Here is a 21,694-nt window from a genome sequence, read left to right as displayed (position 1 = left end):
ATTTGTGAATCTATCCTGCCGATGTGTCTGGCGGTACCACTTTTAGCATAGCTTAGCATAATCCATTGCATCTAGTTAGACCCTTAGCATCACGCTCAAAAATGACCAAAGAGTTTCAATATTTTTCCTATTTAAAACTTGACTCTTCTGTAGTTACATCGTGCACTAAGACAGACGGAAGATTAAAAGTTGCGATTTTCTAGGCGGATATGGCTAGGAACTATACTCTCATTTTGGCGTAATAATCAAGGACTTTGCTGCTGTAACTTGGGCGCAGCAGGCACAATGATATTACACAGTGCCCAGCTATTGAAAGTTACCAAGGGGATTATTTTCGGGCGCTGCGTAATATCATTGCGCCTGCTGCACCAATGTTAAGGCAGCAAAGTCTTTCATTATTACGCCAGAATGAGAGTATAGTTCCCTGCCATTTCGTCCTAGAAAATCACAACTTTTATTTTTTCGTCGGTCTTAGTACACGATGTAACTACAGAAGAGTCAACTTTTAAATAGGCAAAATATCCAAACTCTTTGTTTATTTTTGAGCGCGATGCTAATGGTCTAATCAGATTCAATGGATTGTGCTAAGCTATGCTAAAAGTGGTACCGCCAGACCCAGAGATGGGCTGAATAGATTCCAAAACGGTAAAACTCAAATGTTTAACTCTAGGGGAGCTGGAAAATGAGCCTATTTTCTAAAAAAGTGGAATGTCCCTTTAATTTAATTGATTGCCAGCCCTAATGCAAACAGAAATAGATGCAGAAATGATGAAGTCTGTCATCAGCTCACAAAGCAAAGATTTAATCTTAATAGACCATATTAAAAATGCCCTTATTTGCCCTATTTCACATCACACAGGATAACTTTCGCCCCACAGTGCAAGGTTACAAACAGGAACGGGATGTCTCGTACACAGGAAGCTAAAGAGGTCGAAAGATGGGGGTAAAGAAATGACTTTGCAGATAAGAATATTTAGGGTACTTCACACAAATATAGCTACAATAAGTTATCACAGTGAGCATCAACTACTACATTAAAAGGATCTTAAATGGCAAATGAACAGAATGCCTCACTGTGAGATAACATGAAGTCTATACAGTACAGGAAATGCAGACAAACTTGTTCCCGATGTGTAATACTAGTGTGATTCTTGCAAAAGGATAGCAGCAGGCAGTTATACAATTGACAATCCTCTGACTCAGAGTCACACAGACCGTCTTTCTCACACTGGTACTGTGTTTTACTGCTGGAATGAAGCCCATTATTGTGATTTTTTTCTGTATACCGTCTTTCTCATTCTCCATCCACTCCCGTCGCTCCCTTGCTCTTTAACCTGTCCCTGCTTGTTGCTTCTTGTGTTCCCCAATGATCATTACGTGACAACAACAGCAAAAGAACTGGAAGAAATTCATGCACTTGTCTTTCCCTGATGTACACTCTCCTCACCAACCAGTCTGTTTATGTAATGGAGGGTACGTGGAAAAAAGAGCAAGTCTGGACATGGATCGTTCAATGTCTTTAAATAGAATGGAGAAAGAAACATTCGGATACAAAAACAGCCTGTTCGTCAGAACCGGAGTGCAGTGGGCTGTGCACGTACTGCGGATATATCAGAGATGTTTGCTTACCAGGTTTGATGGTTTGTTAACTAAATTTCATGTATCGATAAACATAAATTATGAGAGAAGGCCAAGGTGTTAAACTTTAGCATCTACTGATCTTCACATTTGGACAGGCTACATTAACATATTTAAAAGGCGATACATGTGCTAGCTTAGAAGAAAAAGTGACACTTTTTGTGGTTGTAACCTTGGCTTCGTCGAAACCAAATATTACGAATCCTCAATTTAAAGCATAAAATCTGCTCAGTGATCTGTATTAAATTCCTCCCGCCTTGCAATTACCCACTTGACAACTGTGCTGCCATGGCAACCATACAGCTTCCCTTCACTAGCGAACAGGACACTGAAAAGCACAGTGAATGCTATATGAAGCCAATCCAAGCCCAAACAAATCAACAACAAATCATAATACCACAGCAACATCGCTTACTCGCAAACAAGACTGCAAAACTGATCACATCTTCAGACAAAAGCTCTGGCAGTGTTGACAGCTACGGTTGCTAGAAATGAATCCCTGCTGAGAGATCCAGCACCTAGAGACAAGATGCTCATGAACAAAATACAATGAATAACAAAGCCATTTTGGCAGCACTAAGCATATACTGTGCTTAGACTCATCTCAGAATGTGTTTGCATCAGGTAATAAGATCCCTTTTGGAAGAATGGACCACAAGTGGATAAATAATGTTGTATAAAATACACAACAGGTGCTACATTCAAAACCTTTTGTAATCGGATCAAACAAAACACAGTCGAATGTCGTACACTGAAAAAATGATTCATTCAATTTACTCAATTTTTTTAAGGTAAGTGGTTGCAATCAATTGATTTAAGCTAAATTTAAACAAACAAAAAATCAGATAAATACAATAAAAAAAACTTTTGTTTAAATGTAGATTAAATAAATTGATTTCAACCACTTACCTTAAAAAATTGAGTAAATTGAATGAATCATTTTTTTCAGTGCACATATATCACTAATAATAAGTTGGTTAACTGTAGCCTATTACATAATACGCCTCCTCAGCTTTCATTCACTGAACATTTCATAACTTTACAGTAGAATGGGTCATGTGACATCAGTAAAAGTTGATGTTATCTCATGTAATATTGATTTGTGGGCTTAACATTCCTGAAATTGAACTGAGGGCCTGTTAACACCTTGTATTTGGATCTGACCTGGGTGATATATTCACAAGCAAGCAGACAAGACAGATCATTCACACCATGCATATCAAATGCTTCTCGTGACCTTTTGTGATCATGTTTCAAGGAGAAGGTTCGACTCGATTTCATTACAACATCGTCACTCACTAAAGGTGTGATGCATTGCATAGTGTTTCTCCCAGATTTACGTCAAATGTAATTTGAGCAAAAGAAGATATTTTAATAAATGATGGTATCACAAAGCCTCTTGTAATTTTGGTAACTAAGTTTAATGCACAAATGTTTAACATAAATGCAATGTGTCAGATATGCGCAATGTACATGGATTAAAGGGACACTTTACATCGCACCTTCTGCAGCCATGTTACGGCAGCAAAGTCCTTGATTATTACGCCAGAATGAGAGTATAGTCAATATAGGCCATGTCGGCCTAGAAAATCACAACTTTTAATTTTCCGTCAGTCTTAGTACACGATGTAACTACAGAAGAGTCAAGTTTTAAATAGGTAAAATATCAAAACTCTTTGGTTATTTTTTAGCGTGATGGTAATGGTCTAATCAATTCAATGGATTGTGCTAAGCTATGCTAAAAGTGATTTGCATATTTAAAAAAAAAGTGGAGTGTCCCTTTAACAAATTTATTAGACCACTTGTCTATTTGTCTCAAAGACCATCCATCATTCTGAAGTGCTTTAATGTGGACCTTTTCAGAGTTCTTGATGTTTCGCCGTTTTGAATAGGTGTGTCAAATTTGCCTTTTTATAGGCAAATTTGAGCCGGCACATTCATCTCAAAAGTGAGAAACTGATAAAGCGTAAAATTAAAACCAAAATGACTTTTCTATTAAGGACTTCAGATAAATAACTGTAATTGGGCATTGTGAAGTGCTTAACTATTGTTTTGCCTTTCTTGTAAAACAGTAAATAAAAAATTAATGAATGACAACAATTATATTTTAGCATTAGAGATACTATTGTGACGAAATGGCTTACACATCCTGCTGGATTAATCATTTCAGAAAAATAAACAAATATTTTGGTAATCACCAATACTGTTAGTTAAGGGAAACTGTGGCACAAACCTTACTTTGGACTAATAAATGGACTTATACATTTGTTAAAGGGATAGATCACTCAAAACTCAAAATTCTGTGATTTTTCTTACCCTCAAGTTGTTCCAAACCTGCATATATCATAAATTTCTTTGTTCTGCTGAACACAAAATTAACCATGTAACCATACAGATCTGGGGCACCATTGACTTCCATAATAGGAAAAAATAATACTATGGTGACTTAATACTAAATCAATAGTCCCCCAATTCTGTTTTTCAAAATATCTTTATTTATGTTCAGCAGAACAACTTGAGGGTTAAAAAATAATTACAGAATTTTTTTTGTGAACTATCCCTTAAAGCAGGGGTTTAAGGCCCAATGACTTATGACTTGTTGTTTTAGAAATTTTAATGTCCATCCATATTTATTTTTCAATCTATTTTATTAAGAAGATACTAACAGAAAATAAAGGAAATATGTACAAAAAAATTAAATGAAATTTTCAAGACTAAATGTCTTCTTTAGGCATCGTCGTGTTTAGTGTGACCTCTCTTGGCACTAAACACATCTTGAGCGTTTTTGAGCAGAATGAAATTGAAAATTTCTTTAAAATTAGGATTTAATATTATTTAGGTTTAAGAGAACCTACAGTTTCCTGCTATTGCTCAAGTGGAAGGGGAATTTACCCTAAAAACTTGACACATCAGTTTAAATTTTTTAATACTATATACACATTTCCTGTATTTTCTAGATGTATTCTATTAAAGAGACTGAGAAATAATTATATATGATCATTATAACATTGCAAAAACAACAAATCTAATACTGGCATGTTGGCCTAAGACTTTTGCACAGTACTGTATATTTTAGGAAGAGGTTTGCTCGCAAAAGGTTCATTATATTTGGGGGTCCTTGGCATCATAAAGTTTGAAAACCCATGCCATAAAGCACTGCCTTATCTGGGTTTTATCTGGTTTTGGTACATGATTAGGTAATTGTTTTCTGTGTATTATGGGGGGTTAAAACTTTGGGCATTGTAACATTGTGAGTTTTCTAAGTAAAAGCCCCCTTTGCCATGTGTTCCTGGAAACAATCTTAGTTTAAGGCAATCCAACTATTTGCTGTAATTTTTAAGAAGAAAAATTTAACTTTGAGAGTTGTAACTTTTGAGATGATGTTTATGCTTAAACTAAAATCAACTTCACAATACAGTATGTGAAATTATAGAACAAACCCATTAAATGATTGAAACACGTGAATTGGTGCATGAAATAAGGTCATTGAGTTGATGAATGTTACGGCTGGTTGAGTCAACTGAGGTGCGTAAGCCACCAATGATCAGCTGTCAATCGATCCAGGATTGTGTCAGCGCGAGTGTATCGCTATGCTTAGCTGGTAAGGTTAATCAATACCTCCTCTCTGGCCCTGAAGACATAACCTAACTGATCTTTGACAAACAAAAGCTGAAAGTCAAAGTTTGAAGTGTTATTCTTCGAAATGTGACTGTTTAATCAATCATTACAAACAAGAGATGTATTAATAAACCGTCATTTAACTACATTGGCTTGCAGCTGTGTATATACGCACGTCTGAACCCCACAATGAGAGCATTTAACTGTGAAACACCTGAATGTGTTTGAATGTGGAAAATGATTTAGCCGTACCAGTGTGACTAACTTCCCCTTTTCCATCCCACTGCACTCATCTAGCCGTTTTCAACACGTATGCTTTGCGTATGTCCTAATGCACTCCAAATATGGTATACTGACTAAATATTGATTAGGTCATGTGGAAGTTGCTTGGTAACCTTCTGGAAGTAACATGAAGTAATTCATTGTATGTGCAATATTTGTAAAGCAAGATGAATCACACAAGTTTTAGCCAATATGTCCTACAACCTGCCTAAGAGGCATTAACATATTTGGGACCATGCCTGTGAACACCCAGCTAAAGTGTGATTCATTCTACATAAGGTGAAGAACATTCTGTGAAAGCATAACCTTGATATCTTCAATATTGACAGAGTAAGGTCATGGCAAAGATTGAAATCAATGTTAAATCAATGATTGAAATCAAACTGATAAACGGATTATGAGACTTTAGTCTGGATTTCACAGAATGGTCACATTGATACCAGCTAATTCATAGAGGTAATTTTATGTTGACCTCATTAATTATATACTACAAACTTAACATAATATGTGTAAGGACCCGTTGTTTAAATTAATTCAAATATGTAAGATTAATGATCTAAAGATTTTTAATGCATTATTTTATGTCAATTACATTACGTTACATTAACACATTTTGCCGATGCTTTTATCCAAAGCTACTTCCAATGCATTCAAGCAATACATTTTATTAGTATGCCTGTTTCCTAGGATTTGAATCCTTAACACAAATGCTCCACCAGTTGACCTACTAATACATTTTAATCTATTCTGCAATATTAAAGGGATAGTTCACCCACAAATGAAAATAATGTCATTAATGACTCACCCTCATGTCATTCCAAACTTGTAAGACCTCCGTTCATCTTCAGAACACAGTTTAAATGTTTTGGATTTAGTCCGAGAGTTTGCTGACCCTTCATTGAAAATCTACGTACGGTATAATGTCCATGTCCAGAAAGGTAATAAAAACATCAAAGTAGTCCATGTGACATCAGTGGGTCAGTTTTGAATGTGTTGAAGCATCGAAAATACATTTTGGTTGGGGGCACAACGAAGCTCGGCTCACAAAAAAAAGCTGGGGCGCACCAGATAACACGTCAGCAGCGTCGTACGTCAGCTGTGTCACTGCAGTCACGTGACTTAAGTCTCGCGTATGTGCTTCACTACAGACGCCAAAGAGAAGACAATGCTGAATAAAGTCGTAATTTTTGGACCAAAATGTATTTTCGATGCTTCAACACATTCTAACTGACCCACTGTTGTCACATGGACTACTTTGATGATGTTTTTATTACCTTTCTGGACATGGACAGTATATCGTACATAGATTGTCAATGAAGGGTCAGCAAGCTCTCGGACTAAAATCCACTAAATCCATAAGTTTGGAACGACATGAGGGTGAGTCATTAAAGCAACACTATGTAGTTTTTTAACCTTTAAATAATGTCTCTAAAATTATTTCAGTGATAGAACAACTTTTAACTGGACATATTGTACTGTTGCTGCAACCTGAGCAGCCTCCTAGCTGCTACAAGCACACTCTGAAAGTGGTGGTGGAGGGTAGGAAACACAGCTCCGCCCCTCCCCCTGCCTGCAGAAGACTGTCTGATACCAGGCACTGTTGCGCTTTTCAACCACATGGGGGAGCTGTAAGTCATTTTTACATGGAAACTACATAGTGTTGCTTTAATGACATTATTTTAATTTTTGGGTGAACTATCCCTTGTTAATAACATTAGGGGCCCTATTTTAACAATCTGAAACGCAAGTGCGAAGCGCAAAGCGCAAGTGACTTTGTGGGTGGATCTTGAGCGCTGTTTCTATTTTCACGGTGGGAGAAATAACTCTTGCGCCAGGCGCAAATCAATAAGGGGTTGGTCTGAAGTAGGTTCATTTTTCATAGGTGTGGTTTGGGCGTAACGTCAAATAAACCAATCAGAACGCTATCCAACATTCCCTTTAAACGCAAGTGCGCAAGTTCCATAGAGACAGAGCGCCGCGCGTCATAACCTGAAAACCACGCCCACCGGGGGGGAAAACAATCCAACCGTCTCCATTGACTTTGTATTGCGAGAGGCTGCCTCCTTGTCATTTCTGGCTTATAACAAAAAACAGAATAATGCCTAAAAACTGCTGTGTGACAATATGTACAGCTAACAAGCCAAAGAACCCAGAAATAAGTTTTTATAAGCTGTCGAGCTATAAAACCCTGTCTTTAAGGAGAATAAAGTGGATCGCCGACTACGTTTCCCCCTATTGGACGCAGTTCTACTAATAGTATTACTATGAAAAGTTGCCTGTTTCCATTTTTGTGTCTTTAAACGCTCGTTTTTGGGGTCGACAGCTTATAAAAACTTATTTACAGATTAAAATTAAAAACAGAATAATACATAAAAGCTGCTGTGTGACAAGGTGTACAGCTAAAAAGCCAAAAAACCCAGAAATAAGTTTTTTTTAAGCTGTCGACCTCATAAAACGAGCGTTTAAAGAAACAAAAGTGGAAACAGGCAACTTTTCATAGTACTTCTATTAGTAGAACTGCGTCCACTAGGGGGAAACGTAGTCGGCGATCCACTTTATTCTCCTTAAAAGCTGGGTTTTACGGCTCGACAGCTTATAAAAACTTATTTCTGGGTTCTTTGGCTTGTTAGCTGTACATATTGTCACACAGCAGCTTTAAGGCATTATTCTGTTTTTTGTTATAAGCCAGAAATGACAAGGAGGCAGCCTCTCGCAATACAAAGTCAATGGAGACGGTTGGATTGTTTTCCCCCCCGGTGGGTGTGGTTTTCAAATTTGCATATCGGCGCTCTGTCTCTATGGCGGGTTGCTATTATTATGACGGATTTACCAGGCGTACGCCAGGAGCGGTTCACAGCCGAGGAGACCGACGTTCTTGTAAGAGCAGTCAAAAACAGAGAAGTTGTTTTGTATGGGGATAGGAGAAACCCGCCCAAATCAGCGTAGGTTAAACAGGCGTGAGAGGAAATAGCCACAATTGTCTCATCAGCTGGCATCCCCATCGTTGCGCCAAGCGCTACAATGATGTCAGGAGAAGGGGGAATCCCAAGCTTGCCAGCATAAATCGGGCACGCCACGTAACGGGAGGTGGATCTGCCTCTACACATGACCTGACGCCAGCAGAAGACATCGCTGCGTCCACCCTCACCGCTGAAAGGGTTTGGGGGCTTTGAAATCGGACCCAAGAAACGCAAGGAATGTCCAACCCCAAAGTACACTTACAAATCAAGTTCATATACATTAAGGTTTCTTATGAAAACATTTTAATTATTATTTACATAAAATAAACGTAATACAGCCACACAACAAACTTATGAAAATATTTTAATCGTTATTTGCATGAGAATTTTTTAACGCAGCCGAACAATAAATAAAAACTATCACCACAATGCTTACCGCTATGATTCCCCTTATCTCATGTGTTAATATTTTTTATTGAAACAATTTATGATTTGCAAAAATAACTGTTGCATCTGTGTAGATTAGATAAGCAAAGTGTGTGCGCGTTGTGCACGCTATACATTATGGTCAAGCATGTGCCCTGAAAATAGCATAATGAACCACGCGCAACGCGCCACTGACTTTAGACTAGTTTTTTTTGGTCAGTGGCGCAATTGTTTTTTGAAACTGCAAAATAGCATAAGAGATGGTTTGCGCCGCAACACGCCTCCTTTTTTGCGCAGAACCGCCCAGGGAGCGCAAGTTCATTTCCTAGTTTGCCGACGTGCGTCTGTGGAGCGAAAAACCCGCCGTGCGCCGGTGCAAAGTATGAATGATACATGCATCACTGACAAAGTCAATTGCGCTGGGTGCAAGATAAAGCCCTATATGTATATATATATATATGTTACTGTAGAAGAAAGATTGTCAGTTCGATACCCAGGGAACACATACAGTACATGTGCAAGTACATATATACCTTGAATGCACCTTTTAAGTTGCTTTGGATAAAAGCAATGTGCATTGTGCAAACAACTTGACCCAAACATTTTTAATCGTGCTCTTAGAAATGTAGCCAAAGAGCAATTATAGCTCAACTGAGGGTTTTTCTTAAACAAGAACATCAAAACAAGAATATCAGGGAAGGCAGGTAATATGTGCACAAGAAAACAAATCGGACAATTTGGGAGAAAATTAATCTCCAAGTAATTGAACTCCTCCCTACCTTCTATTGTGCCCTTGCAGATCCACAAGTTATGCGCTGCTACACACATTTTGTTTCCATCTCCCGATGCATTATTATTTTAATAAACCTCATCATTTAAAAAGTATTCTAGTTACATTTTCTGTCTGACTGCCTCCTTGGTCTCGCTCGCAATCACATTCAAATGTTATTTAAAAGAAATCTGGTTTGCAGAAATCTGAAATGTGCAGGCTATTATTGCAGAAACACTGCCATTCCTGTCTAGCAGCACAAAGATCCTCTGGCATGACATGTCGGTCTTCCCGCTTAATCACAGTCTCTTCTTTACTAACATAAAAATCACACCCTATTGCAAATCCGAATACTGACAAGTGCAATTACTTCTTTTTTTATATAATTAATACCATTGTACAGTACAAGAGCCTAGAGGCTTATTACATCAGCACACTGAGGATATGAAACTAGATGCTTTATGCCTGTGTTCTAGCTTTCTGATAGAGCACCGGTAAATCCACTGACACACCAAATACTCTGATGGGAATACATTGTGAAATATATTTACCAGTTATGTGTGTTCTGGTAAACATCTCAGGGGACTGAAGGTGCTATATCATTAAAAACACACTTTGGACATTGCTATAAAAGTGTGATATAGATAGCACAACAAAAGAGTTTTCCGCACAACCTGCTATTACACAAGAGTCATATTAGCGCACAGAATGCATTGCAATGTCAGAATGCTCAGTATTATTTTATATAATATATGCTCAACTGAAAAAAGCAACAAAATGCTTTATTTACTACATCCATGTATAAACTGGTCCAACCAGACTCTCGTACATTCATTTCATTTGTACAGAGAGTCTGGCCACGCTCCATTGCAAAGCGTTACTTCCGTTTAGGAGGGTCCATTGTTGAAAACTATTGGATCTGCCCAGAGTCACTCAGGATCTGCCAAAGCCAATCGCTAACGTCTGGTCGTGACGTATATCATGCACCAAAACCGTCCGGAAACAACAAGTCAGAATAATCAGACAAACAAAACTTAGCAAACCTGGTTCTTTCTCTGGCTTTAACTTCTGTATATTCTGCAGTTTTGCAACAACGGACAGAATAGCTTTTCTCACGTCTTTCTCCGCTGCCATTACTGAACTACAACTGAAACTGACGCACGACCTCAACGTCATCGTTCTTAGCCACCCCCATCTGTTCGCTGATTGGTCCTGCAGATTTTTGCAGGAGAAAACGAAACTCTATAGAGCAATCCCAGACGTACTGCTGAAGCGAAATGAAAATTAAGCGGAAGCACGTAGGAGGGCGGAGCCAGGCTAGTATAAACCAGGCCCGCCTCCAGATATGGGATAAAAAGGTGGGCCATGTGATATTCCAGGTGGGCCGGTCGGATGGGGGGGCGTTCTTTAATGCTTTAATCTCACTTATTACACGGCTCTCTGGAATGCTTGATTCTGATTGGTCAGTTGAGACATTTGCAGGTTCGTTCTTTTCGAATAATAACCGCTCCAAAATAATAACGCATAGCCGGTACTACTTTTACGAGAAAGATCGCTCCGCGCCAATAAAGATCAATAAAGATTACTGTCTGTTTGGCGCCATCTTGTGACAAACACTGGACAACCACGACAAGACACAGAGAGCTTACTGAGACTGAACTTGACAAAATAGAGCATGACAGCTACGAAGCCAACACACAAAAAAATACAGAATGGGCATTAAAACTTCTCAAAGACTGGCTAAAAGAGAAAAAAATGGAGACAGACAAGTATGAAGCAGAGGATCTTAATAAGGTATTACGATCATTTTATGCATCTGTGCAAAGTTTCGCGGAAGGATAAAAATGTTAATTTAAAACAAATATGCCAATAAAATGTTTCAAATTCATATTCATGTCCAGTTTTTTTTCTTATGTGACAAGTAGCCGTGTAATAAGCGGGATATTCGCTTCGCGTCGGGTCCTGATCACACTGTCGGGGCTTATTTCCCAATAACTACCGGCTGCCTCTACATTATCCCTTACATGTCTATAGTTTTAATATCATATATTTAAGACAATTATTAGGGTTGTTATTTTTTTGTACATATTTTGGAACTATTTTCTTGATTTATTCAAGATCTGTTAAGGGGTCAAAAAAATACATATTTAATATTATATAATATATATATATATATATATATACACACACACACACATACATATACACATACACATACATATACATATACACATACATATACATATATATATATATACATACATACATACACACACACACACACACACACACACACACACACACACACACACATATATATATATATAATATTAAATATGTAATATTTTTGACCCCTTAACAGATCTTGAATAAATCAAGAAACTTTAGATTTTTTAAAAAAAGGGGCAGTTCTTTTAAAATAACTATTTACATCAACTAAAAAAACTTGTTACAAACTAATAGTATAATTTTGATCTGAAATGCTGTTTTTCTTAAGAATTATTCTCATGTCTGTTATTATATATTATAACATTACAGATTTTTGGCCAAAAGAGTTAATGTGGTGTGGAGCCAGGGTGGGCCAAGCCTCTGATTGGGTGGGGGGGGGGCACTCTGCCCCAGTCCCCCCCCACGTGGAGCAGGGCCTGGTATAAACCATAGGCGAGATTGTTTCATTTCGCCACTAGCATCACCAATCAGCTACAAAAAGCATTGGCCCCACATGTCATTGGTCAAATATTAGGCTGTGACAGAAGAAAGCCTTTTGAATACAACCAACATCCCTGCCAATTTGCCTGATATGACATCAATGGTGTGTGTTAATGTGCTTGTTATTGTGGTTGTGACATCATTACCATTATGTTTTCTGGACGTTTTGTTTCCATAAATGGGTCGGGAGGAGCTTTATCCCACAGGAGGCCTTATAAAGCATGAACTGATTTGCTTTGCCAGGCAACCATTGCTTATCTGAACTGCCAGGCATGAGGTCTAGTAGTTTTCTCTAAGGTTTGACGAGGTTTGTGATGCAATAAGCAACTGAAAATGGAAACCTGAATTTCCTACGAGACGGCGTACACCTGCTGAGACCTGCCAAAACTAGCACTGAACAGCCGAGCTTTGGCTCAAACTCCTTTCTGTTCTGTGGGAGGCGCCTGTGCGGTCTGAACAGAATGGGCAGCATCGCGCACGTAGCCGGTTATAACATCTGTGAGTTACAGATAAGCTGATGTGTTTAAGTGCTCTCTCAATCTGACGTGACTCTGAACTAACCGGTATTCCTGCTGGGACAGGCAATCAAACAGGTCCCTGGCGGTGAACCGTGGCTCCATAGCAGCAATCTGAAACCAGAAGGCGTTTCTTTTAATGTATAGTGCAGTTTATTGCACATGTCTTGCATAATCAATAATTTAGATGCATTTATGCTAAACGCTTTGTTGATCATAGACTTTTTGGTTGTCAGTTATTTGATCTGATTAAACAAAATACAAATTTTTTGGTTGTTTGCACCATAATACTTAATTTTGTGTAACTGGAAATTGTTGTACACAAATGTGGACAATTACTGCTTCATATTCATTGAAAAATATTTGGTTATTATATTTATTCGTTCTTTCCGACCCCAGAAAAAATCTGAAAAAAAAAAGACTAACCAAAGCTCGGGTCTTAGAAGGTTAAAGCACTTTTCCCTTTTAAAAGATATTAACAACAGGGCTTTTCATACATCACTTAATCCTGTAAATGCATGACTAGGCAAAAGTTAATGTGTGACCACATCTGTGACCCTAGACAACAAAAAAATCTTGAGCAGTACTGGTAGAAATAGACAAAAATACATTGCATGGGTCAAAATTATTAATTTTTCATTTATGCCAAAAATCATTAGAAAAACATCAGATTTCAGATTTTCAAAGTTGTATCTTGGCCAAATATTGTCCTGTCCTAACAAACCAAACATCAATGGAAAAAGCAAATGTATTCGCTTTTCAGATGTCAATGTGGTTTTATTTATAAAGCACTATTTAAAACAACAGCTGCTGACCAATGTGCTGCACATAAGCATTAGACAAGTTAATTGATGATGCATACATCTCAATAAAAACAAATTACCCTTATGACTGATTTTGTGGTCCAGGGTCACATTTTTAGTATTTTCACTGGGGGTTTGGGTCTTACCTCACTGGTCTTAATAAATGAGAGAAGTAACTGTGCATCTTGAACACTGCTGTCCAATGATAACACCCTGTGAAAGAAGAAATCCACATCAATCTTAACTATACTCTTATTTATTATAACAATTAAATGTATGCATTCAAGAGATGTTTTCATCCTATGTGTCATTTAAGCAGTAAATCCCTTTATGCATATTTGATGAAACAAAACAAAATGTCTACATTTATGTTCAGTGATCTTATAGCAGAATATGTGAGCAATAAAATAAGTGGTATTGCCTGTCCTTAGTAACTTTTAAGACATCCAGAGAGAACTGAAACAGACTTGCTGGTGCAGAGACGGAGGTGTGATGCGGAGAAATGGAAAGAATAAGACAGGACTGCAAAGGGTTGGGGGAGAAGCATAAAAATTTGAGAGCAAAGAAAAAACTTTTTCAGCAAAACGCTTGAAATATGCATGACCTTCTTCATTCAGGGGCTGAAGGGGGTTGTAAGTAATAGTGTTGCGCATTTTTGTGCGTATGCTAGCTCTGATGACTCATCATCTGCTTGTCTGCTCTCGGCACATAGAATTGAATCTAGCCGTTTCCATGGTGACTAACACCTAATCTCCCTTTAAACCTTGTCAGGATGCCTTTTCTGAATCACTTTTCCTCTGAAATCCATAGAGAGATGTAAAAAAAGGACATTTTTAAATGTAAAAATTTAAATTCTGTTATCATTTACTGACCCTCATGTTTGTTTGTTCCAAATCTATATTATATACTTTATATCAGTGAAAAACAAAGGTTAAGCAGAAAGTTAGAGACTTCAATGTCACTGTGCAGAAAAAAAAGAAAGTGCAGCACAAAGTAAGTCAGTCTTATGAGTGTTACATTTCATGAGGGTGAATGCACAACAATATCAGCAAATAAAAGTGAATCAGCAAATAGGGTTGATGAGTAAAGCTCAAACTCACATATACCACTTTTACTTTAAAACACACTTAAAGACAGTCCATTATACAAAATGGATTTTCATTATAAAGTTTGCATGCAAATCAATCTGCATACATTTGTGCATGATCAGGGTGTCACATGCGAGAATAAGCAGGCATAAAATCATTTAGACAACACAGCAGGTCACAAGTTTCATGTCACAAATAATTCATTTTTACTGTCTGTTTTAGCTCCACTCTGTTAAACATGTATTTTTCATTCATTATTTACATAAGTATTACAAAAGTTTGTTTTAGAGGTCGACCGATTTTGAATTTAGGTTGGTCCGTACATGCCAATAACCGATTAATCAACCGATTTTATAATGGATACTGGATAAAAACACAGTGCTGAACAGTGCTGAAAAACTCCAGTAGTGAACCATGAAATGTGCTAAATGAAATAAATGTATAAATAAAAAATATTAATTATACACTCACCTAAAGGATTATTAGGAACACCTGTTCAATTTCTCATTAATGCAATGGTGTGGGGGATGTTTTCTTGGCACACTTTAGGCCCCTTAGTGAAAATTGGGCATCGTTTAAATGCCACGGCCTACCTGAGCATTGTTTCTGACCATGTCCATCCCTTTATGACCACCAGCAGGATAATGCACCATGTCACAAAGCTCGAATCATTTCAAATTGGTTTCTTGAACATGACAATGAGCTCACTGTACTAAAATGGCCCCCACTGTCTCCAGATCTCAACCCAATAGAGCATCTTTGGGATGTGGTGGAACGGGAGCTTCGTGCCCTGGATGTGCATCCCACAAATCTCCATCAACTGCAAGATGCTATCCTATCAATATGGGCCAACATTTCTAAAGAATGCTTTCAGCACCTTGTTGAATCAATGCCACGTAGAATTAAGGCAGTTATGAAGGCGAGAGGGGGTCAAACATGGTATAAGTATAGTGTTCCTAATAATCCTTTAGGTGAGTGTATTAATAAGTATTGAAGTGAAATACTCCCACTGGTAACATTAAAATGACATAAATGTATATTATGTATAGTCTTGTACTGTATTTGCTTCTGTTTTAAAACTTAATGATTATCAAATCAAAATAAGAAAAGATGTATTGCAGCGATGATAAAAAAATTTGATTTTTATTTGTTGGATATGTTAATGTAGTAGACGACAGCTGCGTATAGTTCGTTTTCTCGTTATTAACTTAAAATATGCAGCTTAGTCAGCTAAATCATGAATAAAAGTAACCAGCTGGATGCAACTAATGCAAATGGATGGTAATAATCATGACATTAAACATTTGGGATGGATTTATCTGCATGTATTTTTGTTTGAGGTACTACTATTATTAGCGTCTTGTCAGCCTTGACGACAAACGTAGGTTCCTCCTGTTGTTTCTCTGCTAATGCAGCATCTAGTCAGCAAATGAATGATATGAAGCAAAGTATTGCAAATGGATTTTTCCGATAGCCGATTGTTCCACCAATGAACCGAGATGCAATTTGTAGGATCTGCCGCTAGAGGGCGCACAATCAAAACAATAACAGTGACGTTGATTAATGACTCTCTGAAGCAGCGTTGAATGATGGGATTAGTTGTCTTTAACACAACCGCTGATGGCCATCAATCAGACGGTAACGAGAAATCATGTTAACACATGAGGTAAAGTAATCAAGTTTTATAAATGTTGCATTTGATGACATTGTTTTATTTCATTATGTAAGATTTCAGTTAATGTTCAAAACTAAATTGTTAGTCATAGATGTTACAGTATTTTTTCAATTTGATAGTGTGTTAACACAGCACAGAATTAAGTGTTCAGATTACCAAAAACAAGCGAGTAGCCCAACAGACGCAATACACTAACGTATCTTCCGGATTTGTCCACGACACTGTTGTCATGTGGTTTCCACGTCAGTAAAGGCAGTAACAAAGGGTAACATGAAACATCATCGACAGGCGACTGACCTGCCCTGTGTCACTGTTTAAAATGGCAATTTTCTCATAATTTACAAGTAGTTGAAAACATTACAGATATTGCTAGTAATCAGCTGGACAAAATAAATAACACTGGACTAGTGGTTTTTGGATATTTACTGCAAATATCTTACAAATTGTACCTTTAATCAAAACCGATAAATTGTCTACATCTAGTCAGTTTTATCCAAAATGCCCCCCTACTTCGTATGCATTAAATTGTGTTTACACTACGTCTCAAATTGTATTCATTTACTAAACGTTTAAGACACTGTATACTTGTGTTTAAGTGTCAGATCTGGCTAGTGTTGGACATCCTGTAACACTTAAGACCCGTTTACTCATTTGGCCAGCAGTATTAAGCTACTTGACATTCTTAATGTGAGGCTACAAGCTACTTTCTCAGTGCAATATGAAAACCATTTATTACAGACACTATTATTGATTAGAGATGAATTATGTATTATGAGACCTTGAATAAGAGCAGGCAGTTCGGTATGTTATCAGGGCAGACAAGCTTTAAGAAATGGCAGCTATTACACTGAAACAAAACCGTCTGTGTATGACCACAGCTATGTCACGCTCCACGGGCCAAACTGATTTGCTCGCAAGACCCAGAGATCTTTATAGGAAAAATTGCCATGTCACAGTTAAGGTGTCCGTATGCTGGCTGCTATGAGTCACACGCTGTACGAAAATGGCAAGAAATTGAAGTACGTTTAAAAAAAAACTTATTCTGGAGATAAATACTGCCTGCCCCCACCCTGGTGACACACCTACTTCTGTCCCCTACGTGCTTTGGTGACTAAGGACACACACTGAGCAAATCCTGTTAGGAGACATGACTGGAATGTTAACAGGCCCTGCTGCACGGATCTGTGTGTGTGTGTGTGTGTGTGTGTGTGTGTGTGTGTGTGTGTGTGTGTGTGTGTGTGTGTGTGTGTGTGTGTGTGTGTGTGTGTGTGTGTGTGTGTGTGTGTGTGTGTGTGTTATGAGCACGTGCGTACCTCTGAAGAGCCTCCAGGAGCTGTGTGAGGCCAGTGGAGACCCTATGGAGGCAGGAAAGGGCTTCACGAGGTGGGTGTGAGGTCGCTTGCAGACAAGGCTCGGTGGCTCCTGGACTGTAGTGTAACGCTGAGAACAGAGCCGAACTGAGAGAAGTAAACCATCAAACAAAGATAAGTCAGTTTGTTAATTAATACCAAACTTAGACAAATCAGTGTACTGTATCTTGCATAAGGTGTCGTTCTGCACCACTGTTGAAACTGCAGCACCACAGCTTTGTTGTTTTAGCAAAGTTTTAATGTCCATCCATCTTAATTTTTCACTCTTTTTTAAGATACAAACAGAAAATATATACAGAAAAAAATGTCTTCTTCATGCATCAGTCAGTATTTAGTGTGACCTCTCTTGGCCCGAAACACATCTTGAGCATTTATGAGGAGACTGAAGTCCTGAAGTCATTCGATTAGAATTAGAAATTAGGATTTAATTTCATTTAGGTTTAAGAGATCTGGCAGTTGCCTGCTATTGCTCAAGTGGAAGCGGAGTTTACCCTAAATACTTGACACTTCCGCTTATACTTTTACTTTTTTTAATACTACATACACATTTCCTGTATTTTCTGGATGTATTCTAATAAAGAGACTGAGAAATAATTATATACAATTGGAAAAACAACAAATCTAATGGTAGCATGGTGGCCTAAGACTTTTGCACAAAACTGTATATTGATTTTAGTTGTGAATTTTGTTGACAAAGAGAAAAATTGTGTGATGCAAGAATGTTATTAAATAAACAGTATATAGAGCCCTGGACAACAAAACCATAGGTATAATAGAGATTTTATCAATTTGAGACTAAGATAAATAAGCTTTCCATCGATGTATTTTTTGTTAGGATAGGACAACATTTGGCTGGGGTACAACTATTTGAAAATCTGGAATCTAAGGGTTCAAAAAAATAATAATATTGAGAAAATCACCTTTAAAGTTATTAAAATTAAATCCTTAGGATCACATATCACTAATGATAAATAATTTATATATTATTTATTTATTTATTTACAGTACATCAATGATTTTTGGCCAAAAAAAAAAAATCCACACAATATACCAGTGCAACCTATGACTGGTTTTGCGGTCTGGGGTCACGTATAATATCCATATTTTATCTAATATATATAATATCCAAAGAAAACAAAAGCAAATACAAAGGCAACTTTATTTCCGGTTGTACATGATTTGCTCAAATTGTACATTTCTTGTAATGAAACTTGTTTTAGCAAATCAAATGTTTTTTGTTAAAATAGTATTGCTAAAAGTTATTGGGGATCGGGTGATAACCAGACAATATCAAATTACAATATGTGACATACAATAAACATGTTAAAATAATTAAAGTTTGCATGATTCGATACATTTAAATCTTTTTGAAAATCTGGAATCTGAGGGTGCAAAAAAAAATCAAAATATTAAGAAAATCACCTTTAAAGTTGACAAAATTAAATCCTTGGCATCACATATTACTAATGATAAATAAATGTGAATGAAGTAATAAACGTGTTAAAATAATGAAAGTTTGCGATTCGATACATTGAGTTATCACAAAAAAATGTCTTCTCTCTCACCTTATCTGACACACGTTGTTCCAGATGCTCTCAAACAAGGACCAAACTTCCTGATGACATGTGTGAGGGGGTGGGGTTTCATCCTCTTCTATCTCTGCCATAAGTGAGTCCTCATCATCATCATCAGTCCGTACTGGAGTTTTTGGAGCCTGACAGGCACCAAAAATCATGAGCAATCAGATCGACACAATCATCCAGTGTTGTAATGAGCTGCAACTGACCTGTAGTCTTTGCTGCAGCATATGTAGAGAAGAGAGAGCATGATCTACGCGCCCGCTGTATTGTGATCTGCCAGCCAATGCAGACAAGAGCTCTGCAGCTCCTCTCACAGCACCCAGAACAGATCTACAGGTATGGTCTGTGGAGCGATCTACAGACAGACAAACATAAACACAGCACAACATTTTTACTTTTTATTATGATTATTGCCATGTGACCACAAAATAAGGGTCAATTAAAATAAATAAATAAATTGAGATGTATTGAATAAATAAGCTTTCCACTGATATATTGTTAGGATTGGACAATATCTGGCCAAGATACAACTATTTGAAAATCTGGAATCTGACAGCCAAAAAAAATCTAAATTTTGAGAAAATCACATTAAAGTTGTTCAAATGAAGTCCTTTGCAACTGCATTCACTCAGAAAATAAAGTTTTGATAGATATACAAAGCATCTTTATGGAACATGATCTTTACATAATATCTTAATCATTTTTGACATAAAAGACAAATCTATAATTTTGACCATACAATGTATTTTTTGCTACTGCTACAAATATACCGGTACCCGTTTTGTGGTCCAGGGTCACTTTTTTTTTTTACCATATATTGGAATAATAATGATCACAACATACAATCATTGTTTCTATTGCTGCTATTTTGATTTTGAAATCTAGAAACATGCATTTCTTTAAATCAGCCTTGAACGATGTGTACTGTAAAAAGCGCTATTCAAGTACATGTGAATTGAATTTATTATTTATGCATGAAGAGATCGTTTAAAAAAACACTAGAGATTAAATAGCACTGTATTGTGTCTAGACCAGTAAATATAATGGGTTTTAATTTCTGGCTTTCGCCCCCCCCTTCCCTTCAGGTCATCTATTTCAGTAGAGCCATTAGTCAACTGATGTTTATTTGGTAATATAATAGAAAAAAGGTTATTGGGTGCATCAGTCCCCTCCTTTTTGTCGAGTCCAGAGGCACTGATGGGCTCGAGGACATGCACTCCATTATTAATCTGCTTCACAAGAAGTCTTATTAAATTTTGCAACGTGTTCCAACAAGGGTTGTGAGTTCGACTCCCAGGGAACACATTTGCTGATACATTTGTATAGCTTGAATGCACTGCGGTTTTGAATAAAAGCATATGCCAAACACATTAAAAAGTCAGTAATCTTTACTAAACGTTTTGTATGTCATCCCGGCCGGTCTTTCCAAAAATATTCTCCAAATTCTTTCATTCTGACTACTAATCGTCTATTAAAGGGATAGTTCACACAAAAATGAAATTAACCCCATGATTTACTCACCCTCAAGCCATCCTTGATGAATAGACGGTTTTATCGGACACGTCTGGTCTGAACTTTACTTCTGGTTTCAGTTTTTTTAATGGTCTGACTAGTTGCTAAACTTAACTCTTGAACAAATACCTCGTCAAAAATAAATGTTTTGGTTAGGTAATCTACATGTTGTTTATTTTGCTTGTTAAATAAATAAACTGTGTTTAAAGTACTTTGTTGTTACTTATTCTTTGCAGAGGTTATCTGAGTTAAATTAGAAAATGTCCTGACTGTTCCAAACTTTGTAAATGGTGCTTCTGATTTGAAGCCCAAAAAACTCCATCCATCCATCACAGAAGTTATCCATTTGAAATCAATTAAGGTTTGTAAAGGTCTTCTGAGATCAATCAATGTGATTTTGTAAGAAAAACATTAATATTTAAAACTTTACAAACTAAAATAACTAGCTTTCGGTAATCATAAGCACCATTTACTACCATTATAAAACTTGTAACAGCCAGGGCTGGGTTTCCCGATAACGATTAAACTTAGCACTTAAGAGCGCTTTCTACGAGCTACTTAACTAACATTCGTTGTTCTTTTACGTGCGTTTCCCAAAGATGCACATATAACGATCGCTCGCAGCTGGGTTTTAAGTACTACTTACGAGTCGCTATCCGTTTGTCAAGTGCTGAAATGTAACCAATAGAATGACTCGAATTTGTAGCAGAAGCTTATACTAATGATCGATCTTCAGCCAATGAGCACTA

At 37.2% G+C, this 21,694-nt stretch overlaps 1 protein-coding gene across 3 annotated transcripts in view; it reads right to left on the bottom strand.

Annotated features, from left to right (window-relative positions):
• The window catches only part of swt1 (SWT1 RNA endoribonuclease homolog), a 33,721-nt gene that overhangs the window by 1,887 nt on the left and 10,140 nt on the right, over positions 1–21,694 (bottom strand). For all 3 annotated transcript variants that reach the window (XM_065268224.1, XM_065268223.2, XM_065268225.2), the window contains exons 14-18: positions 19,640–19,788; positions 19,419–19,567; positions 17,797–17,940; positions 13,867–13,933; positions 12,964–13,031 (exon numbers count right to left, since the gene is read on the bottom strand). In XM_065268224.1, the coding sequence (XP_065124296.1) occupies positions 12,964–13,031; positions 13,867–13,933; positions 17,797–17,940; positions 19,419–19,567; positions 19,640–19,788 (577 nt within the window). The remainder of the gene's footprint in view (positions 1–12,963; positions 13,032–13,866; positions 13,934–17,796; positions 17,941–19,418; positions 19,568–19,639; positions 19,789–21,694) is intronic.

Source organism: Paramisgurnus dabryanus, chromosome 12, assembly GCF_030506205.2.
Source record: "Paramisgurnus dabryanus chromosome 12, PD_genome_1.1, whole genome shotgun sequence".
Taxonomy (NCBI): Eukaryota; Metazoa; Chordata; class Actinopteri; order Cypriniformes; family Cobitidae; genus Paramisgurnus; species Paramisgurnus dabryanus.
Note: the sequence above shows the minus strand (reverse complement) of the source record. Positions and strands in the feature narration are given on the sequence as shown.